We start from the raw sequence: 23,171 nt of genomic DNA, 5'->3' as shown, positions 1-23,171 counted from the left end.
CCCAACTTGGAGTAGACCCATTGAAGTTAATGGCCATGACTGACTTAGGTTCATTAATGTGAATGTGTCTACTCTGAGTAGGACAACTTTGGATACAACCCCAAAGGACTTGTGAGGTAGTCTGACTGCTGCAACTCTGGCTGGCCTCTTTCCTTTTCCATGTTTTTTAAAAAAGTCACACAGTGTTCCTTGCCACTTTGTATTGCAATACTGCATACTCCCCTGGCAGCGATGGGAAAAAGCATGGCTGCCCATGGCAGTTTTCTCAAGGGGATTCATGGTCCAGTTCATGGGTAGACTGGGCTGGATTAGGCAAATCTCTTCTGGATTCTGAGTTTGTTGGATTCCTCCCTCATCCATACTTCCTCCCACTTGACCTCTGTCTATGGTTCAGTTAGTAACAATACTGTATGTGCAAGTATAGACAGCCCAAAGTCTCTGATGAGGAAATGATTCTATACTTGTAAACAACCCCTCCATCCCTAGAGACCTGAATCTCTTGCCTCGTTCTAGTTTGTTCACAACTTTTCACCCTTTGTAAAAACAGAAATTGACAACTCTTATGGCTGAGTGATCATTCTGTTTGAATGGATCTTGGGCATATATCTCCAGAACATCGATTGACATTCAATGCATCGCCAGCTCTCACCTTCCATTTCTGTGCTATAGTATGAAAATTAGTATGACTTAGCTCTGAGTGGCGGAACGAGCATGAACAGCAATCAATATGTTTTGGCTCTTACACAGACAATTCCAGAGTGTGCAGAAACTTAAAACCGATTCAATATGGCAGAAGAAGCATCTGGTACAGCCTAGGAAACACATTTTACAGTAAATGGTACTTATGTCTAAGACTACATAGGTTGGAATACTGTTATGAGGGGGGCGGAACTGCTCCTTTTCCCTTGTGGGGTACCCAACAGCCCATACAGAGTCCTTTTGTTGCTTCTCTATCAGTAGGAGAAATAACAGAGGCCAACCAGAGAATATTGAGTAGCAAAGCAGCTATTAAGCCTGATCTTTATTAAAATTAAACCGTTGCAGAGAAATATTTGAGGTCATTTTGGGAAAGTGAAAATGGTTTCAGGACTTTTCTGTGGGTTTCAAACATGTGGTTTACATATTTGTGTTTGCTTGGTATATTTAGGAACATCAAATATATATATATATATATATACCGTATTTTTCGCCCCATAGGACGCACTTTTCCCCCTCCCAAAATGAAGGGGAAATCTGGGTGCGTCCTATGGGGCAAATGCAGGCTTTTGCTGAAGCCTGGAGAGCGAGAGGGGTCGGTGCGCACCGACCCCTCTCGCTCTCCAGGCTTCAGGAAGACATCCGCAGCCTAGGCAGCCCTGCAGGAGTTCCCGCAGGGCTGTCCAGGCTGCGAATAGCAGCCTGCCTCCCAGAGCGCCGGGCGCGCTGAAAGCAGAGTGCCCGGCGCTTCAGGAACGCATCCGCAGCCTGCTTCACAGAGCGCCGGGCGCGCTGAAAGCAGAGCGCCCCTTGCGCCGGGCAGACATCCGCAGCGTGGGGAGCCCTGCAGGAGTTCCCCGCAGGGCTCCCCACACTGCGGATAGCAGCCTGCCGCCCTGCGGGCAGGGTGCGCTGAAGCAGAGCACCCCACGCGCCGGGCAGACATCGGCCAGCCCCACAAGCTCGGGGGACAGCAGGGAGGCGCAGCGCCGCCATCCCGCTGTTCCTCGACCTGGTTCGGTTTTCCCGACCTGGTTTTGGGGGGGAAATAAATGAAAAAATATTTTCCTTTATTTCCCCCCCAAAAAACTAGGTGCGTCCTATGGTACGAAAAATACGGTATTGTTATAACAATACTAAGGCACCAGAGAAAATAGTTCAAACCCAGTTCCCTGCCAACATTTTAGATTCCTCTTGCTCCCCCTTACCTTGGGGCACACACAGGTATAGAAGACAGGTGAGGCCATTCTTAAAGAAAACCCTGAAGGCCTCTTCTCCTTTCTGGATTGAAATGAAGACTGTGCCAGCTAAGTGATTTTGTGCAGAGGAAAATCACACAAGCCCACCATCACTAGCCCACTTAGCCGATGGTTAGTTTATTTGTTTGCTTGTTGTGAGGATTTAGAAACAGCTTCATTTAACAATGGAAAACTCCCCCCCCCCTCTAAACAGTGCACAAATGAAAGCGTAGATAAAACACAACCAAAATCCATGGATTTTTTTTCAAAGACAAAAAAACAAAAATATGCAGAAAATAATTATCATCAATACACAGGGGCAATGCATTGTAGTCTAGCAACATCTAGATGCCACCATATTGAGGCAACCTTGTCATATTCCTTTTGTTTCTGTTAAAGTTGTACGCTTCTTTGTGTGTCCTTGGGAAAGAAAAGCAAGGTAATAATAATAAATGTACCTCCTGTAGCATAAGCAATGCAAGATTCAAGACTAAAAATCCCAGTGGCTAATTGTGGGATAAAAAAGTGTCTTGCATTTTTGTTTCTTTAGAAATGGGTTACATGCACTTCAGGTTACATACGCTTCAGGTTACAGACTCCGCTAACCCAGAAATATTACCTTGGGTTAAGAACTTTGCTTCAGGATGAGAACAGAAATCGTGCTCCGGTGGCGCAGTGGCAGCGGGAGGCCCCATTAACTAAAGTGGTGCTTCAGGTTAAGAACAGTTTCAGGTTAAGAACGGACCTCTGGAACGAATTAAGTACTTAACCCAAGGTACCACTGTACTGTGATTTTCCCTGAATTTATGATGTGAGCAGACAATGTTGAACATTTATTAGTGGGGGTTAGTCATCTCCCACAATCTCTCTGGGTGGGGATGGATAAGAACCGCTCTTGATCTTGGAGCATAATCCTAAAATCTGCAAAGTGGGCAGTTACAGGAGGTTACAGTAGATCCTGGTTTGGGAAATTCTGGGCAAATTTCAGAGGCCACATGACAGTGGTCTCTGAGACCAGAGACAAAATGAATGTAAATTACAAAATATGCCAAAGTACAGTTAGCTGCGTCTACTATTGGGTGGCCATTTCCTGAATGTAAAATTTACCTTTGTGCAGGTGGCTAGTTATGACTCATAGTCATAGAACCTTCCAAGAGACATTATATGAGTTCACAGACACGTTCCAGCCAGGCAAAAACATTCAAGTGGGGTGTGAAGCAGGCCAAGCAGGGATTGTGGCCTGCGAGAGTCTCAAGGGTCAGACAGAGAGACTTGGAGAGGTTGTGTTCACCCACCACTGGCCTGAAATTTTCCTACCCCTGCTGTAGATGCTGCAATGGACCATAACACAGTAAATGTTTATTCTTTTGTGCAGTTGTTGCAGATAAGGGTTGGAACAGGAAACAATCATTTACTGTCCCAAACACTATGTAATAAATGCCAATTTGGTATTGCTCTTGTTTTATGTGAGTATCCACGTGCTGTACTTCTTGGTTTTGATTTTCATTTTAGGAGTGTATCTTTAAAACAGGCACCGCATTTTTCGCCCCATAGGACGCACCGGCCCATAGGACGCATCAAGTTTTTTTGGGGGGAAATAAAGGGGGGAAATTATTTTTTCCCCAGGCGCTTGCGGGGCAGGCAGCGGGGAGAAGCGCTCTTCTCCCCGCCGCCTGCCTTCAGATCAGGTCCGGGGACAGCGGGGAGACGCGCTGCACCTCCCCACTGTCCCCGGAGCTTGCGGGGCTGTGCCTCTCCAAACCACTTCGGGAGACAGCGGGATGGCGGCGTTCCGCCTCCCTCTGTCCCCCGACCTTGTGGGGCTGGCGCTGGGGCTCTCCTGAAGCCTGGAGAGCGAGAGGGGTCGGTGCGCACTGACCCCTCTCGCTCTCCAGGCTTCAGCGAAAGCCTGCATTCGCCCCATAGGACGCACACACATTTCCCCTTCATTTTTGGGCGAAAAATACGGTACTTCATAGTGCAGATTTTGACCTTTCTTTGTCTTTTAACTAACAAAACATGTCTGCCCCTGCCCCTTGTATCCAAAAGCCAACTCATTCTGATTACAAGGAGAGCTCATAATCCAGTTACCTTATCTGTATGTGCATCCTGGGTATTGACCAAACCAGAAGGTCAAATTTCCCTTAAAGGGCAAGATGGCAAAATCTGATATGGGGGGTGCTAAGGGTTGTTGCACCATGACCTTATACAGTAATTAGGGAGGGGCCCAGTGTGTGCTTTCTCTAATTATCAATGGCAGTCTTTGTTTTCTATCTTTGATAAATCACTCTCCTGACTTTTACTTCTTTCTTTATTTTTAAACAAATATTTTTAAGTCACTTTTCAAGGGTAAGTTACATCAATAACAAATATAAAACTTCATCAGTGGGCATCATTTAAACATGCAATTCAGTTTACAGTGAAACAGTCAAATAAATACAGAAGAATTCAACAGCCACAAACCCCAGTAGCAACACACTCAAGAAATTATGTTTTGTTCCGAGGGTCTTGGCTTGGTGGGAGATCACCCAGGTTTGGCCCCTGGATTTCCAGAAAGGGCTGAGAGCAGGCCTGTGCAGAGCTTGTTGGAGGCCCGGGATGGGAGTCTTGTTAGAATAAAGTTAGAAACTCAAACAATGAAGCCACTGGTCTCTGGCATCCACCCGTCCCGACCAACTTAGTCCTTCAGAACCCAGGGCAAATGTACCCAGTTGCCACCCTTCTCTGCACAGGCCTGGCAGGGAGAGATCCTGGTCTGAAACCCTGGGTGACACTGTTCTGGATGAACCTCAGTATAAGGCTGCTTCCTATATTTATATTAGGGGAAGGACCATAATTCAGTGGTAAAGCATCTAATTCCAGTTCAAATCCATCCCTAACACACACACACACAACCAAAACACAATTGCAGTTCATCTAAATCTTGCTTGGTCGCTTGTACTGCGCTTCCTATATGCATTTTAAACAAGATTGTATCTGTGTAAGCGATAGAAGTCAATCAATGAAATTTTATTATTATGTTCATATTGAGATATTTGTAGAATTAACTTGGAAGAAATTCTTCCAATTTTTCTTCTTATTTTTTCTTTTCTTCTTTTTTCCTCTTTTGTTCCTTTTTTCACATACTGTATATGTGCTTATTTGAAATATATGAGTATGTATTGGTAATATTTTGCTTATATTTTGTAACAATTATGTTAAATAAACAATACAATTTAAAAAAATAAACAAAAATAAAAATAATAATCTTGCTTGGTACCCCACCTCCTCCAGTATTCAGGATGTTGCAAGCTGCTGTGCTGAAGTATAAAATATGCTTAAGAAGATGAAGAAAACATCAAGAAACACTCAGATCACTATGAATTGTTGAATTTATCACCCCAACAATTGTGATTTTTAAGCTTGAAGAGCAAAAAGGTATAAAAGAATGAACTTGAAGATAAACAGTAAGAGCTGTTCATCAGGAAGTTGTGGAGTTTCCTTCCTTGGAGGTTTCTAAGCAGAGGCTAGATCAGGGGTCTGCAACCCGCAGCTCCGGAGCCGCATGTGGCTCTTTTACACCTTTGCCGCGGCTCCGGGGCGGATACTAGCAAGGGGAGGAGGCGCATTGTGCGCCCCGACACTCCCCACTGTGGCGGGCACTGTACTGGCTGTGACGTCACATGGGGGTGGTGCGTGCGTTAGTCACGCACCGTCCCGACGTCACCTTCCTGGTTTTGCGGCTCGCAGGTTTTTTTTCTTCGGAAATGGGTCCAAGTGGCTCTTTTTGTCTTAAAGGTTGCAGACCCCTGGGCTAGATGGTCACCTGTCATAGATGCTTTAGATGAGATTCCTGTGTTGCAGGGGTCCCTTCCAGCTGTCAGATTCTATGATTCTATGAACTAGAAATCATTCAGAGTTCTACCCCAAAATGAAACTATTTCACAGTCAGCTCACTCAGTAATAAAGGGAACTGCTTTCAGGTGCTCATCAGAGTTCTTTGAACTAATTCATTGAACTTTGTTATTTTAAACTAAACTAAACTAGTTCATTCCAAGCAGTGCCTTCTACTGTTTCCTGTGCCTCAGTTTCAGTCCTATAAACATCAACTTCTGATCTTTATTGCTTATCCAAAGGCCACTGCCAATCATCATCTGAGCACCAGTAATTGGGTGAGGAGTAATTAGACACGTCCGGCCCCCTTGAGTAGGGATGTCAGAAATCCGGTGAAAGCAGAAGCGGGAACTAAAATTCCTGTTGTCTGCTTATTCGTCCCATGTCCAGAATGGAAATCCATCCATCAAATACAATTGGTATTCACTGTTGTTGTTGCTTTACGTCTGCAAAAATGATAGATTAATTATGTCCCCGCCTCCCATTTGCATTGTGTTTCCTTTGCATTGAAATGATTGAGGTGGAATAGCAACATTGTTTATGTAATTAATTACATAATTTGCCATAGCAGACGGTGAGGCGAATAATGTAGTTTTGGGCAAAAGATGAACTGCAGTGGAATGGAAACAGTGCTGCATGAAATATTTAGGGCTTGATGAAAAACAGTGCCTTCTTACATTCCAGTTACCTGGTGCTCTGGAAGATGGACAGTTCTGTTCTGGAGGTGAGGGTGGGAAATAGGCATGGGGGATATTCACGCTATATTCCTATGTAAACTTTCCAGGGCATGTGTAGGCAGACTAAGGCCCAGGGGCCAGATCCGGCCCAATCGCCTTCTAAATCTGGCCCGCGGACGGTCTGGGAATCAGCGTGTTTTTACATGAGTAGAATGTGTCCTTTTATTTAAAATGCATCTCTGGGTTATTTGTGGGGCCTGCCTGTTGTTTTTACATGAGTAGAATGCGTGCTTTTATTGAAAATGCATCTCCGGGTTGTTTGTGGGGCATAGGAATTCCGTTCACCCCCCCCAATATAGTTTGGCCCCCCACAAGGTCTGAGGGACAGTGGACCAGCCCCCTGCTGAAAAAGTTTGCTGGCCCCTGTTCCAGGGAGTAAGTGAGGCTTAAGTTGACATAAAGTCATTTGATTTAATTCACATGTGTTACATTAATTTGATTAATTTTACATAGACCAAGTGTAATATTGAGTTCATTATCTTAAGGATCACCGAAGTCCTCCTTTGTCAAATTCATGCCTAGTTGATTCTCCTTCACCTGCGACATTTGGAGAATCAATGCAAAGATGTATATCCATGGACCTATTAAGCAAATGGATAGTGCTAATCCTGACTCCCTTACCTGCAATGTGGGGTGCTTAAATGATTTCATTTAGATAATGTTGTAAGCTGCTCTTTCCTAGGTAAAGGTAAAGGTACCCTTGCCCTTTCGGGCCAGTCGTGTCCGACTCTAGGGTTGTGCGCCCATCTCACTTCCGGGTCACGTGGCCAGCGTGACGAAGCTCTTTCCTAACTGGACATAATTGGAGCAAATTTATGATTAGGCTCATGTATTTGTTGACGTGCTCTATATATATGGAAGTGGAGCTAATCCACATCTAGCCCTGCATTTTCTTCATAGCTCATTTTGTGATTTGGTAGCGCTTGATAAGAGTATTTCAATTCTCAGCATGCCTGATTTCAAGGTGGAATGGGGGATGATAAATTTAGAGTGTGTTATAGACCTTTATTCTGAAATTTAGTTCATGATCCAAGCATTAAAATCTTCAGACAGCCTAATCCTGGAGGGAAATGACTGTATTTTTCAGACCATTACGAACAATTTGCACAATAGCGACCCATGATAAAGCAAAAAGGAGTTCAATACTAATGAATCTTTAGTCTCTCTCTTTCTAGGTTAAAGCTGCAGTTCCTGTTTCCATTCAGATATGGAAATTCGGCAAAGCCTCTCACACCTCTTCTTCTCCCTCCACTCTTTTTCATTTTTGTCTCCTGTGGAGACATCCTCCGAAGGGAACTCAAAACTACTGGAAATAATAAAATGAACAAAGCAGGGAAAAACAGTTGCTGCTCATGCTTGAAAGAAGCCTATTTAAAGTTCAGCTTCTCTAGAAGCACTGGACAACTATGGCAGGCAGCAGCATGTGAGATTAGCGCCAATTCTTTTCTTGGGAGACTGGGCAAATCGATGCAAATGCAATTCAAGAAGGGGCTGCAGCAATCCCAAACACACAAATCTAAAGTGCATGATGTCCCACGCTCTCCCTTACAAATCATCATCTGGCCCCATATCTCTCAGAGCTTTTGGCTTTATGTCCCTTCTGCTTAACGTTCTCCCTTTGCTTGGACCATCATTCTTTTTAAATGCTGCACACTTACGTAAACATTTTTCTTTTGACTAATCTCACAAAAAGAAAAAAAAGAAAAACGAGACTTGGCAAAACAATAGATCTCTCTCACCCACGAAATACAGAGTTCTTTGGAGAAAGAAAAAAAGCAGCATAAACATATGGTCATGGTTTTTGTATGCATGCATGCATGCATTTATTTATTTATTTAATAGATTTATATATCTCCTTTCAGTGTGGTGTAGTGGTTAAGAGCAGTGGACTCATAATCTGTTGAACTGGGTTCGATTCCCCGCTCCTCCACATGCAGCTGCTGGGAGACCTTGGCTGGTCACACTTATTTGAAGTCTCTCAGCCTCACTCACCTCACAGAGTGTTTGTTGTGGGGGAGGAAGGGAAAGGAGAATGTTAGCCACTTTGAGACTCCCTAGGGTAGTGATAAAGTGGGATATCAAATCCAAATTCCTCTTCATCATCATCATCAGATCTCGAGGCACTTCCCAAGATCAAATACAAGGTCAAAGCACAAATAAATAGTTAAAACAAAAACGAAACAATAACTTCCCCTCCCACAGACACATTTTTAAAAATGTAGAATATTACTGAGCCAAATTTAATGGAGACAGGCACCTTTTGGGGTGGAGGTCATTGTTCCTTCCCTTTGGTTATATTTGTGCCTATGCTTGCCCTTAGGGGATGTGTTGGTTTTATTTGTAAGCATTGCTAGAGTTAGAATCATATAATTGTAGAGTTGGAAGGGACCCAGGGGTCATCTAGTCCAACCCCCTGAAATGCAGGAATCTCAGCTAAAGCATCCATGCCAGATGGCCATTTTTGTTTTTTTCAGAATAAGCTTCTTCATTTAAAATTTTTAATATTTAAATTAAATTAATGAGAATAAATTCTGGAGAAGGAACGGGAGGTTTCTGTGTTTGGGGTGAATTTATATGATGTTGCTGCATTTGATTTTTGTAATTGTGCCCTTGCATTTCAATTTTATTGTGGCCTTTATTGGGTCAGTTGAATTGGGGATAGCCTTTCTGCCTGGGATGGGTGGTTATGGTGGCGGAGAGAGTTGCATTCCTTTTTTGCCCCTACTAAATGTAGGAATTGGGAGGTGTGCATGTTTCATCCTGTGAAAGGGTTCCATGTAAATAAGTAAGTAATAATTAAAGGCACAATTCATCCTGAATTGAGCTTTTTTTAAAAAAAAATCACTTTACTTATTTTGTGTTGTTTTGTGGTTCCTGGCAGCAGTGAACATAATTCTGAGAAAGACACCCCCCCCCCCAAGATTTCATCACCATCCTCTATTTATTTTTGTGCCACTTTTTCATTTGTTTATTCCCAAAGTGGCTGATGACATATCAAATGAACAATAAATGTGACAATTCAAAACATTGCAGGAAGAATTCTAAACTGTTTTATCAGTAAGTACCAAAAAGAAAAAAGAAAAATCAATCCATACAGCATGGTATATAAAACAATACAGATAAGCCAATATAATTACATAACTGAACACTCTTAGAATTACAGCTCTTTGAGTCACCCAACTCTCACAGCTGTCCATGGAGGCGCAGATCAGTTCTGTGTCCAGGGCAGCTGTTTACCAGCTCCATCTGGTACACAGGCTGAGACCCTATCTGCCCTCGGACTGTCTTGCCAGAGTGGTGCATGCTCTAGTTATCTCTCACTTGGACTACTGCAATGCACTCTATGTGGGGCTACCTTTGAAGGTGACCCGGAAACTACAACTAATTCAGAATGCAGCAGTTAGCTGGTGACTGGGAGTGGCCGCCAAGACCACATAACACCGGTTTTGAAAGACCTACATTGGCTCCCAGTATGTTTCTGAGCACAATTCAAAGTGTTGGTGATGACCTTTAAAGCCCTAAATTGCCTCGGTCCTGTATACCTGAAGGAGCGTCTCCACCCCCATTGTTCTGCCCAGACACTGAGGTCCAGCTCCGAGGGCCTTCTGGCGGTTCCCTCACTGTGAGAAGCGAAGTTACAGGGAACCAGGCAGAGGGCCTTCTTGGTAGTGGCACCCACTCTGTGGAATGCCCTTCCACCAGATGTCAAAGAGAAAAACAACTACCAGACTTTTAGAAGACATCTGAAGGCAGCCCTGTTTAGGGAAGTTTTTAATGTTCAACAGACTATTGTATTTTAATATTTTGCTGGAAGCTGCCCAGAGTGGCTGGGGAAACCCAGCCAGATGGGCGGGGTATAAATAAAATATGATGATTATGATTTTATTATTATATTATCATCATCATCAACAACACCCATTACAAACAGCCGTTTGCAGGGATTTTTTTTTTTGGGGGGGGGGAGTTGTGACTGTTAAAAATGCTATGATGCTGCTTTAAATGTTTAGTGTGGATGAGGCCAAAGGCAACAAATGTCAGGTTGAAGAGGTGCATCATCAGCATATGGCAGAAACTATTTAAGATACCAAGTGCACCACTGTGGGGATGGAAGTCCACAATTTAGGGGCTGCCATAATGCCCTCTCCAAGGCTGGCATTCCCTGAACTTCTGAGGGTGGTGGAACTACCAAGAAGATTCTCTCTGCCAACACCCAAGAGGGATACTAAGGGAAGAAGGAATGGCCCCGTCTTCCTAAGTGCAATGATCTCAAAGTTGCTCTCTGCAGTGTGGTGTCAGGCTGCTGCCAGCAACCCCTGGCCAATTGCCCAGGAACGTACAAAGACAAGGAAATGTTTCTTACCATCCACTTTTTATTCAGTATTCACAGAGAGAGGCTATAGAACCCAGCCTCTTGGATAATGGCGCTGTCCTGCATGAATCTCCCACTTTCTCATTCAGAAGTGCCTTCTGTCTGAGCTCTTTGCTCTCTTTCAAGGGTCTACCTTCAAGGCTCGCTGAGTTCTGAGTGAGGGGGTGTCTGGAATGCTTTCTAAAGACAGTGTCCATCAGCTGTTGGCCCCCTAGTGCTTCCTCCTCCTCTCCCATTATTTCCCAACTTTCCCCCTCACCTTCCTCTGAGCTGTGACCTCCCTCAAACCCCTGTTGTAAACCTAAACTGTTTTCCTCTTCCTCCTCCCTGGAAGGGTCAAGCTGGGGAGGCAGTCTCCACCATTCCTCCTCTGCCCAGTCCCTGACATGTGGAGACAAGATGGAAAATACCCCATAGGTACAATTTGGACCTTTCTTATGCGGTTCATGAGTTTCTGCCAGAGAGAGTGAAAAAAGCCAGTGGTGAAGATCTAAATGAAAACAGGCATTAGCTAAGAAGACCCGGGACTACAACTCCCACCAGCCTAAGCCAAATGGTCAGTGATCAGGGATGATGGGATCTGTAATCCACCAACATCTGGAGAGCATCATGTTGACTATCTCTGTATTATTGCCTGGTGACTTTGGGCGAAACCCAAGGATCATGCAATTCACTCATGGCTCGTTAGATGGTATGCCATTGTGCATAAATATAATGTAACATTGCCTCATCATTGCAAATTCCTTGCTGTTTGTTTCCCCCTCCACTCTCTCCGAACAGTGTCATCTTGCAGAGATGTGAGGAGTGCAGGGTAAGTCTGCTTTTGCTCCTTCTGTCCCTAGCTAACCAACGTGACGGATGGCATTGCAAAAAGAGCCTGCTGCTTGGCATGGAGTCTAATTGGCTGTGATGGTCGGTGGCCGCAGATTTGTTTATAAACTAGAAAATCTACAAATTGCCAACCATCTGCACAGAACAGTGTGCTAATGAATGCCTGTAGCCTGCAGATCCATAAGCTGATTACCTGCACGTTACAAGCCCTTCTTCTCCTGGTTTCCAGCTGAGGTTATCTGTCTGAGTTTGAGACATGGAAATAAATTGTTACTTCACTGCCTTTGGCTCATTCTTGTGGATCTGCAGAAAGACCTGCCACTGAACCTGGATCCCGAGCCCTCTCATATTTTGATGGAGACAGCTGATTCTGCCTTGAAATTTACCTGCTCTGCAATGCCAATTAGCTCTGTGTGGTTTAGTTTAAGCAGCTTTGTGCCTGCTCCAGAGTGACATAATATTTTGTCAGTGTTTCCAGGAATTCATATGTATATGAGATCCATAGCTTGTTGCTTCTGAAAGGTGTATATGAAATATTAGGAAGTTTGAGGCTTCTTTCTGCTTCAAGTCTAGAGGGAGGCTGGGGAGTCCCTCACCACAAATCTGTTCTAAAAGGCTGGCCTAATTTGCATGTAATACTAAGCCATAGTTTACTGCAGGGTTAGGGAAACAGTGGCCCATCAGATATTGATGGACTTCTTTAACTTCCATCATCCATGACCATGATCATGATAGTGGGGATTGCTAGGAGCTGGAGTCAAATAACACCTGGGAAGACTACAGGTTCCTCATCCCTGGTTTATCATTCTAAAGACAAACCTAAATGAGCCTCAGGCTTGTGTCATTCATGGCAGTGAGAAGGAGGCGTCCTGAAGCTTCTGCCTCCAGTTTAGGTTGTGTTTGGCATGCCATTTCAATCATAAACTGCAGTGGACGCTTGAAACAAGCCGGCTTCATGAACCCTCATTTGAACTTGGCTTGCTTCCACTAACAGTAGTTAAGATCAATCACAGTTTGACTGCTTTGGGGTAAGATGGCAAGCTGTGGTTAATCAGAAAAGGATGCAAAAACTGTCAGACTCCTTTCAGTCAAGCTAGAGGAGGTGGGGCGAATATGAGAGCCTAAAGACTGGTTTAGCATTATGGCCATATCAGCCCATTGTTTCAGTTTTATTAGGAAGGAAGGAACATAAGAAGGGTTTGCTTCTCTTGCTCTGAAGATATCCCACATTTGTTTGTGATCTCCATCATTCAGCAGGCATTGGTTGTTTTGTGACTAAAGAAATCCCATGGTATCAATTATTATTTTTTTAATGTTTATCATACTCCTCCTTCAAGGATCTTGGGACTGCCAACACAGCTTATCCTCACAATAAATATGTGAAGTAGTTGAGAGAAAGTGAGCATAATTGCCAAATGAGGGTAGAATATTAATTGGTTAATATCATTCCTCTAGATTTTGACTAAATTTGTTTAATGCGGATAGGCATCCTCTCATTTTTGTCCACCTTTGATTACTCAGTTCGTTTCTACTTCTGTATGTTTGTATATTTCTGATTTTCTTGTTGCAGTCTATTGGTAACATTCATGCATCACAATTTTAGATAAATTCTTAAATAAAAAGTAAGGTGTATTCATATACATGCAAAAAAATGCAGCAGTTAGAACTCAAATATCACCAAATAACAATCCTGTCAGTTCCAGGATTTTGCAACAAGGTGTTCCCACTTTCCTTACCCTGAGCACCCCCTAAATATGTTCTAGGGCAGGAGTGTCAAACTCAAATTCATCGGGGGCCGCATCAGCAGTTTGGTCACCCTCAAAGGGCCGGTTGTATCTGTAGGACTATGTAAAGGACATGTAAAGTGGAGGTTTCCCGTGTAGAATGGCCGGCGCCGCTAGAGGGCAGACGTTCTCTGGCTTGTAGGCTGCCGCGCATGCGCTGAAGAGGCGGCTTTCTTGTGTAAAAAAAAAAAAGCGAGAATAAAAGGTGAAGGCTGGCGGCCGCTACACGGGCCACATGACAAGGTCTGGCGGGCCGGATTCGGCCCGCGGGCCTTGTGTTTGACACCCGTGTTCTAGGGGTTTCCCCAACCTGCTCTAACAGATTGGGAGAAATGTACAGGGGGATGATGGGGAAAAGTCCCATTGTGCAAGTAGAAATTCTGGACCTAATGGGACACATTAATTGGATATCACCCAATGTGTGAAAATGCCCTTAAGGACAGCTGTGGGTTAATCTTTCATTTAAGAACAGTACTTCTAAATGTTATCAAAGGTGCATTGAGCATAACATCTTCTTTTCCATAATGTCTAACTAGATTCTTCCAGGAAGTCCACAAGCAGGTCATGAAGGTAGCAGCTCTGAGCTGCTGTTGCCTCCTCAGTGGATGTGAAGTGCTGTAACTTGTTTGAACTGATATTCATTGGCATGGTGTCTCTGAACATGGAAGTTCCATATAGCCATCATTGTTGACTGGGCCAAGCCCACCATTAGGCAAAGTGTAATGATTTCCTCAGGCAGCAGATGCTAAGAGGCAGTGGAGATAGCCCCCCTCAGCCCTCAAATGCTGCAGGGCAGAGCTATGTGTGTCATTTAGTCTGCCCTGTACCAGCATAACTACTTTGTTGCCCTCAAGTGTGCTAGCTTATTCCAGGTGGCTTCTGTATGTGGAATGGAGGGCTGCCATCTTTGCACTTTGCCTCAGGTAGCAAAATGTCTTGGCCCAATACTGATCACTGATCACTGTTGTGCATGAATTTGTCTAACCCCCTTGCAAATTGTAGCAGTAAATTTTATACAATGAACATACGATACGGAAATATGCTTTCCTCTGTCTGCCCTGATTGTACTGCCAATCAGTTTCAGTAAGTGACTAATGTTATCCATCATCTTCAATTCTGGAGAGGTGGGATATAAATAAAGTAAATCCATCCCATTAATCCACCCTTCATGTTTTATCTCTCCAGGTGGAATGGCTGAAGAATGAAGAACCAGTTGATGCTGAGCAGGATGAGAACATTGACACCCGAGCAGATCACAACCTGATCATCCGCCAAGCGCGCCTCTCTGATTCTGGGAACTACACATGTATGGCAGCCAACATAGTTGCCAAGAGAAGAAGCCTGTCAGCCACTGTGGTGGTGTACGGTCAGTGGGTGTGAAATGCTATAACTTCTTAGCTTGCAAATGCTAACCTGTTGATTGGTGCAGTTCACAAGTTAAACAGCTCTGTCATCTTCAGATGAAAGGCAGTATACAAATTTTATTAAGAAATAATAATAATAACACTATCATTAAGTATAAGCATTATTTCTAGGGCTTGTGCTTAGCATAACTAGTGGGTTCTACGGAGATAAGAAGACTTATCAGATTGTTTGACACTTTTACTTGTCTCTCTGTGTGTTTTCTCTTCGCAGAAACACAAGTAAACAAAAGCATCAGACAATCCGATTGATCTACCTTCAGCATTTAGCAGAAACAAAACAAAACAAAAAGTAAATGAATTCAAGATCGGGAGAAATGCTTAGACGTCCCTTCTGAACTCAGTTTGTGAATGGGGAGGAATTCATTTTAGTTACATTTGTTTCATTATTCTATTGATCATGAAATGAATGTATGTTCCTCCTTCACAAGGCTGAAGCAGAGTTTAGAAGGTGCTTCTACTGTACTGTACATGTGAAAAGGGACTCCTTAGATCGAGATTGCTTGGTATTTTTGGATTCCACCCCCCCTCCCCCAAAGACTTATCTGTGATTAATGATTATTAGAAAACCCCTCCTTAGCTATTCTAAAAATATAATTTGGACCAAGAAATTGTGATATGCATTTTAATTAGTGAATAGAATAAACAGTTAATAGCAAGATCAATTTAAAAGCCATTAAAGAAAAGCTTTTAAACCCCATTGTTTGATTGGCAGTCCCAGAAATTCATGAGAATACTTGGGAGCACACCTCCTTGATAACTTAACACCTATTTCACTAAAAAGCCATTACAAACTGGCAAGCTCCAATACATAGTGCTAACTGAATATGTGAAATAACTAATTACTGAACTGACTTGGCGACAATGTTCACTAGAGTGCTTAGAAAGTGTCAGTTAGAAAGGAACTAGTTCTATTCAAGTTCATGCATTCCAAAAAGGAACTCATTCCTATTTAAGTTCATACTTTTACAAAACAAACTGTTTCGGTCTGAGTTCATCTAGGTTATTTTTTTTTTATTCATAAGAAATTTATCCTCTGCAAAATATTTTTTTTTATAAAACAGCATTCAGAATGTTACAGGCTGTTGTGCTGAAATATTGGGTTCAAAAGCAAATCAGAGGCCACACAAGTAAGACATTTTTAAGACTGAATATCAACTAGTGAAGCTTCCCCCATAATTGTGTTTCCATAACAGAAAAGAATTACCCTGTTTAATGTATGCCAGTCACACAGTTCTAAAATGCACTGCTCCTGTTGGAAGAGAACAAATCTCTTCACCAGGAAATATATGGGAAGTGCCTCACATTGCTTCCTGCTGATTGCTTAGCAGCAGTGATTAAATGTCTAAACATCCTTAGCAATAGCAATGTCTCCATATATGCCCAATAAGCTTTAGGAAATTGTCTCCACACTTTGCTTTCTAACTTTTTTTCTAGATGTCTGATTGAAGCACTTTTTAAAAAGAAAAGTATGGGAGCTATTTTCAGAAGTAGGTCAGAGATTTTTCAACTAGTTCAGTAAACTTCTTTGGACTGAGCTACTTCATTCCAAGTGCTGAATCATTGTGTGTCTTTGGTTGTGGTTGGGTTTTTGTTTTTTTGAAGGATGGCATTCACTATGAAATAAAAGGGGGGAAGAAAAGAAAAGAAAAAGGAAGTGTGGGGGTCTTAAAAACCCCCACAAACAACTGCAAGACTGACCACAAACAGGCAACTAAGTTCAAAGAGAACAGATGGCGAGTCGTTCTTGGCCCATGGACAGCCTCAGTTCTTAAGGGGGTGTTTTATGGCAAAAGTAAAATGGATTTTGTGGCAAGTTAAAACCAAACAATTTTATTATGGCATAATCTTTTATAGAGTATATTCCACTTCATTAGATTTAAGCCATTTTACCCAGGTGTGTGTTCAGATAGACACATTGGGGTTTTTTTTTTTGGGGGGGGGGTAGTAAAAGTGGGTTCAGAGGGAAATGGAATGCTGAAAAGTACAGTGATAATTACATACTTAACAACGCTGATTCCCTAAACAGTTCTCAATGTCACAGGCAACTATTTTATGAATAACCACTGTTAAGTATGTAATTATCACTGTCTGTACATTTTCTGCATTACATTTCCCCTTGACCTCACTTCACAATCTGCCAAGTGTATATATACACCTAAAATTCAGGATAACACTTCATGCTACTGATGAAATGGACCATAATCCATGAAAATTAATGCAATAGTAAATTAGTTCACCTTTAAGGTGCCAGAAGACTCTTTGTGTTGCATTCAATGCAAGTTCTACTCAGAGTAGACACACCGAAGTTAATAAAGATGGCCAACTGTTTGCTCAATCTCCCTCCTCTGGATTTTCCTAGACAAAACTGATCTTAATTTATATGTTATTGCTGTTAGCCACCTTGGAGGGCCATTTGGTGGAAAGAGGAGAAAGAAATGTAACAAATAAGCAAATACTAAAAAAGAATTAGGGACGCGGGTGGCGCTGTGGGCTAAAGCCTCAGCGCCTAGGGCTTGCCGATCGAAAGGTCGGCGGTTCGAATCCCCGCGGCGGGGTGCGCTCCCGCTGCTCGGTCCCAGCGCCTGCCCACCTAGCAGTTCGAAAGCACCCCCGGGGGCAAGTAGATAAATAGGTACCGCTTACCAGCGGGAAGGTAAACGGCGTTCCGTGTGCGGCTCTGGCTCGCCAGAGCAGCGTTGTCACGCTGGCCACGTGACCCGGAAGTGTCTTCGGACAGCGCTGGCCCCCGGCCAATAGATGTGAGATGGGCGCACAAACCCCAGAGTCTGTCAAGACTGGCCCGTTCGGGCAGGGGTACCTTTACCTTTACCTTTACTAAAAAAGAATTACCTAGGGCCCCATCTGCAATATTCATTTAAAGCAGAGGGAGGGTGGCAGAGATAGGAGCATAGGAAATTGCCTTATACCAAGTCAGACTAGCAGTGACTCTCCACGGTTTCAGACGGGGGTCTCTCCCAGACCTACCTGAAGATGCTGGGGACTGAATTTCTTCATGCAAAGCAGATGGTTCAGTATCTGGATGTTGCCACATGGAAAAGATACTGTCTACCCAGGCAGACCATTGGTCCATGTAGCTCAGTCTTGTCTGCCCTGACTGGCAATTACTCTCTATGGTTTCAGACAGGGGACTTTCATGTGGCACTCGACAGATTACCCTCAAGGTAATGTGGCCCTTGGTGGGAGGGGAAGTTCCTCCTGCCAAGGGTCAGTCAAAATAAAATTGTGCATCTATGGTTCCTTGTAACAGCTCTTTCTCTATAGGAGAGCTTGTTAATCAAACTTAGTATGGACCCCTAATGTTGCTTTTCAAACAGCCATATCTGAACTGGAAGAGAAAGTTTCCTGCCTCTTTTGTGCTTGACTGCCTTTGTTCTCTTTAAAGTGCAGAATTATATTTTATTAAGTCAGATAGATGCCTAGACAACCTCGGCTCATTATTATTATTTTTGCCTTTTGGGGAATCTGATTGTGCCTTAAGTGGAATGTGTTTGGAGAGAATTAGGGTGGTAGCCTCTCCTTTCTCAAAAACCATCTCCCTGTCATCCTCAGCACCTCCTGGCATATAAGTCTGCCTCCTTCAAACATGACCACACATTGACACCAAGTTCTTTAGATAATTGCATCCCAGTGTTATTTAGGCAGCAGTGTCTACAACTGAGCTTTGGAATTTAACATGCAGGAACTTTTTTCTTTTCTTTTTTTCTTTTAAAAAGAGAGCTTGAGAATGGAAGGGCATGAAATGAAGGTTTGTTCTTTTCAAATGTTAATGTGATCTCCATCTCCTCCCTACTCCCCCACCTCCCTATATGTGTTCTGGTTGCAGTGAATGGAGGCTGGTCTTCATGGACCGAGTGGTCCAACTGCAACGTACGATGTGGCAGAGGATGGCAGAAGAGATCACGGACCTGTACAAACCCAGCTCCTCTCAACGGAGGCGCCTTCTGCGAAGGAATGTCTGTGCAGAAAATTACCTGCACTTCACTGTGCCCTGGTGAGAGAGATGGTATTTATTACTATTTATTTAGAGTGATAAAGGCTAAAAGGCTCCTGGGGTGACGTTGTTGTTGTTTAGTTGTTTAGTCGTGTCCAACTCTTCGTGACCCCACGGACCAGAGCACGCCAGGCACTCCTGTCTTCCACTGCCTCCCGCAGTTTAGTCAAACTCATGCTGGTAGCTTCGAGAACACTATCCAACCATCTCGTCCTCTGTCTTCCCCTTCACCTTGTGCCCTCCATCTTTCCCAACATTGGGGGCTTTTCCAGGGAATCATCTCTTCTCATGAGGTGGCCAAAGTATTGGAGCCTCAGCTTCACAATCTGTCCTTCTAGTGAGCCTGGGGTGACTTGCGTACAGTCAAAGCAAGACAGTCCCTACTTGCTGGCTTACAGTCTAAACACACAGACCACACAAGGCAAAAGGGACTGGGAGGGAAGAGGAAAATCAGAATCCAGACACAGGCACCAGTTTCTAAACAGTTGTTCTTCTAATTACCACCTGGCACTGTTCAGAGGCAGGAAGTGCCTAATGGAACTAAGCCTCTGGCAGAGCTGGAGGCATGAGCCCTGGGTCTTAACTCTCCCACTGAGGCAGCCTGGTGGAATGGCTGCCCCAGGTAACAGTTGAGGAGAGAGGAGGCCTTGTGGAGCAGAGCCAATGGGGTGAGGTCTGACAAGCCTAATGGTTCACAGGCCCAGTTAACTATAGTAGAAAGATGATCTTGGAAAACTGCTACAAGGTGATACAAGGAAACTCAGTCAGGGGGGAGTTGAGGAAGTCAGTTAACAATGGAATTTAAAATGAACTTTAGAAGGAATATGTGTTCGTATTTTTGTTTTTTTCTTTCTTTCTTGTAGTATTGTAATGTGTTTTCTTTTGTATGTTTTATATGTTATATCTGTTAAAATTAATGAAATTTTTGGAAAAATAATAATAATAAATGGTTCACAGGCCCATGGTTGAAGTTGGGGAGATGGGGCTGTTATCCTCCTGAGCTCTTTGCAATATTCAAAGTCACCTGAGGGCAGGGATGCAAAATAAATTCAGTTCATTTTACATTCTCATGCAGACGTACCTAAGGACACAGTTTCTGAAACAATGCATGAAATGAAATACGCTGTCCTTGGAAATTCACACTCTTTCTTCTTTTTCTTTTTGGTGATTTTTTTTTTTACAATCAAATAGTTTATATAAAAATTTGTTAGGGAAAAGTGTGCATTTTGAGGCATATATCTGTGAAGAAACACTCAGGCAAAATACTTTCAAAATGTGTTTATTGGTGAAAACTGCATACAAAGGTGTGTATTATTAGTTGACACTAAAATGCTGATGAATTTTCATGAGTATTAAAAAAAAATCACAGATGTTTTCCTTTTAAAAAACCCACACATTAGTTTACAATCTATTACATGATACATCAGGGAGCATGGCCAATGGTCATCTCTGTGTTTTCCTGTATGTGTGAGGATTCCACGCCCCCCCCAAATGAAAATTTACCAATATGCACTGTCCAGTTTTAAAAATGCATGCATACTTTCTTTAGGTTTCATTATCCAAAACTCATTGAACACTGTGGGTGTCTGTTTCATATCTACGGGCTTTAAATTGGAACTTATTGAATCCAGCATTTCTTTTGAACTGCTTCTGTTAACATGCATAATTGGGACATGGGTAACGTGAAAAAGAGCTGGACAGGGACTTGCAAAGACTGTAAGACAGGAAGTGAGCTGTTCTAAGCCAGTTGTTAGACATATTGATCCTGAATATCTTGTGGGTATTAGCAAGAGAACTGCAAGTCTAGCTGTCATGCTTCAGTCACATGTCAGAATTATCTCAACCCCTAGAGCTGATTGGACCTTGGATTTTTGAACCGCTATTCCCTTCACTCTAAGGGACTATTCGGACCCAATGCCAACCATGGTCTGGTCAAGTTTGAAAAATCTCATGTTGGGCTGGGTGGAGTCGCTTTGCTTGTTTTCTAGCAAGTGGGTAACTGTTGACTAGGCAGGAGAAGAGGTTGGTGTGGTGCAAATGCAGAAGCAGGATTGGCTCCACAGGCATGTTTACACTGCTCCAACCTCTCCTTCCTGGTAAGCAATGGCAGCCCGCTTGCTAATAAGATAGCACAGTAGGTCTGCCCCATCCTGTGACCCACTTTGGGGCTTGAGTAGAGTAATTATGGACCCCAATATATCAGCTCGTTTGACTTGGCCTTTCTGCTGAAATAAACATTTTGGTATGTTTTGCATTCCAAATTGCTTTTCCTTCTACATCATGTGGACATGGGACATCATGTGATTGCAGATTTCTCTAGTGGTTAATGATGGAAGCAAATGATGTAAAATTGGTCAACTATGAACCCTTTCCTGTGATTCCAAATAAGTCTGAAAACCAGTCTCCAACTGTCAGCATTTCTCCCAAGATCATTTTTGCTTCTGTTTGTTTCCTCCTTCTTTTTTTGCTTCAGGCAATCTTTCTCTCCCTCTCAAAAACATTGTAGCTGCAGCCCAAATGAATAGATGAAAATAGCACAGAAATTTGGGGAAGAGATACAACCTAAAAGAAGCCATTTAGGCCTCTCTTTGATAGCAGATAAATTTTAGCACATGTAATCTTGTACAGCACGGGACGCGGGTGGCGCTGTGGGCTAAAGCCTCAGCGCCTAGGGCTTGCCGATCGAAAGGTCGGCGGTTCGAATCCCCGCGGCGGGGTGCGCTCCCGCTGCTCGGTCCCAGCGCCTGCCCACCTAGCAGTTCGAAAGCACCCCCGGGGGCAAGTAGATAAATAGGTACCGCTTACCAGCGGGAAGGTAAACGGCGTTCCGTGTGCGGCTCTGGCTCGCCAGAGCAGCGTTGTCACGCTGGCCACGTGACCCGGAAGTGTCTCCGGACAGCGCTGGCCCCCGGCCAATAGATGTGAGATGGGCGCACAAACCCCAGAGTCTGTCAAGACTGGCCCGTTTGGGCAGGGGTACCTTTACCTTTACCTTTAATCTTGTACAGCAGTTTTGAGCTTTAAATTCAACTTCACTAGGTTTTTTGCAAGGTTTTTTTCCCCTCTGCAAAAAGATTTTATTCACCTTTTTTGCATGGTGTAATTGAGGTCTAGTATATAACACAAACAGATGGACCATTCAGCTTTATGTGTTCAGTTAATAGTTACATATAAACCTTCTGTGCACATACAAAGCTAGATGTCAGGGAGAAGAGTTCTAGCCTGCTGTTGTCCCTGACATTCTAGTTTTCTGTGGTTAGGGGATTATTCTACAGCAAAGCATTCAAACATAGGTTTTCCTCCTGTAAGCTGAAATATTGCAGCTCAGGGGTAGTTATAAACACCTGCTATGTTGCTGTAGTATAGCTTCCATCCTCCTTGATCAGGCATAGGAAAACTCGGCCCTGCAGATGTTTTGGGACTACAACTCCCACCATCCCTAGCTAACAGGACTAGTAGTCAGGGATGATGGGAACTGTAGTCTCAAAACATCTGAAGGGCCAAGTTTCCCTATGCCTGTCCTTGATCACAGACCATACTGGCTGGGATTCCACAACATCTGGAAAACAGCATGTTGCTTACCCCTAAACTAGAATATAGATTCCAAGTTGCCAACAAGATACTGAGGTGAACAATGGTTTGTTCAAAAATGTAAGCTTTTGAACTTTCATTCTCTGCATCTTACTTGGGGATGAGGAGTTGGGGAGCAGGAGCATATAAGCCTGAGGGACACTGCAGCTTATGCATGATCTAAAACAAGGTTTATGTATTCAGATTAGTTATGCCTATTTAGACTTAGCTTTGCTAAGATATTGGGATACTGGATTATGTTAAATTAAATTTTACTCAAAGTCTGTTGATCCCAATGGTCCTCCTGAGGACACACACAGAATATATAACCATGAGTCACTGGACAGGAGTACCTATACATTACTGCTGGATTGCACCTCCCATGATCCCTGACCATTGGCTAGGGCTGATTGGCTTTGGAATCCATCAAGGGCTAAAGTTCCTCACCATTGGATTAAGGGTTTGTCTTGATAACTGTGTGGGAGAAGTTGAATTCCAAGAAGTGTTTGAAGACATTGCATGTGTGTTTTAAGAGGGAGCTCTAGATATAAGGAGCATAAAGTTTGCAGGTGATCTATGGTTGGTTGAACATTAGGGAGATAAAATAAATCAGATTGCAGGCTAGATCAGGGCTGGT

General features: G+C 43.4%; 1 protein-coding gene across 3 annotated transcripts in view; it reads left to right on the top strand.

The window, feature by feature from the left end:
- Positions 1–23,171, top strand: part of UNC5D (unc-5 netrin receptor D) — a 451,316-nt gene that overhangs the window by 299,327 nt on the left and 128,818 nt on the right. For 2 of the 3 annotated variants that reach the window (XM_082200306.1, XM_082200304.1), the window contains exons 5-6: positions 14,714–14,894; positions 18,797–18,964. In XM_082200306.1, coding sequence (XP_082056432.1) covers positions 14,714–14,894; positions 18,797–18,964 — 349 coding nt within the window. The remainder of the gene's footprint in view (positions 1–14,713; positions 14,895–18,796; positions 18,965–23,171) is intronic. The other variant, XM_082200305.1, reaches the window with a different exon arrangement.

The sequence above is a fragment of the Podarcis vaucheri genome, assembly GCF_965113315.1.
Source record: "Podarcis vaucheri genome assembly, chromosome: 15".
Classification (NCBI taxonomy): Eukaryota; Metazoa; Chordata; class Lepidosauria; order Squamata; family Lacertidae; genus Podarcis; species Podarcis vaucheri.
The sequence above is the reverse complement of the archived record's forward strand: the minus strand, read 5'-3'. Positions and strand labels throughout refer to the sequence as shown.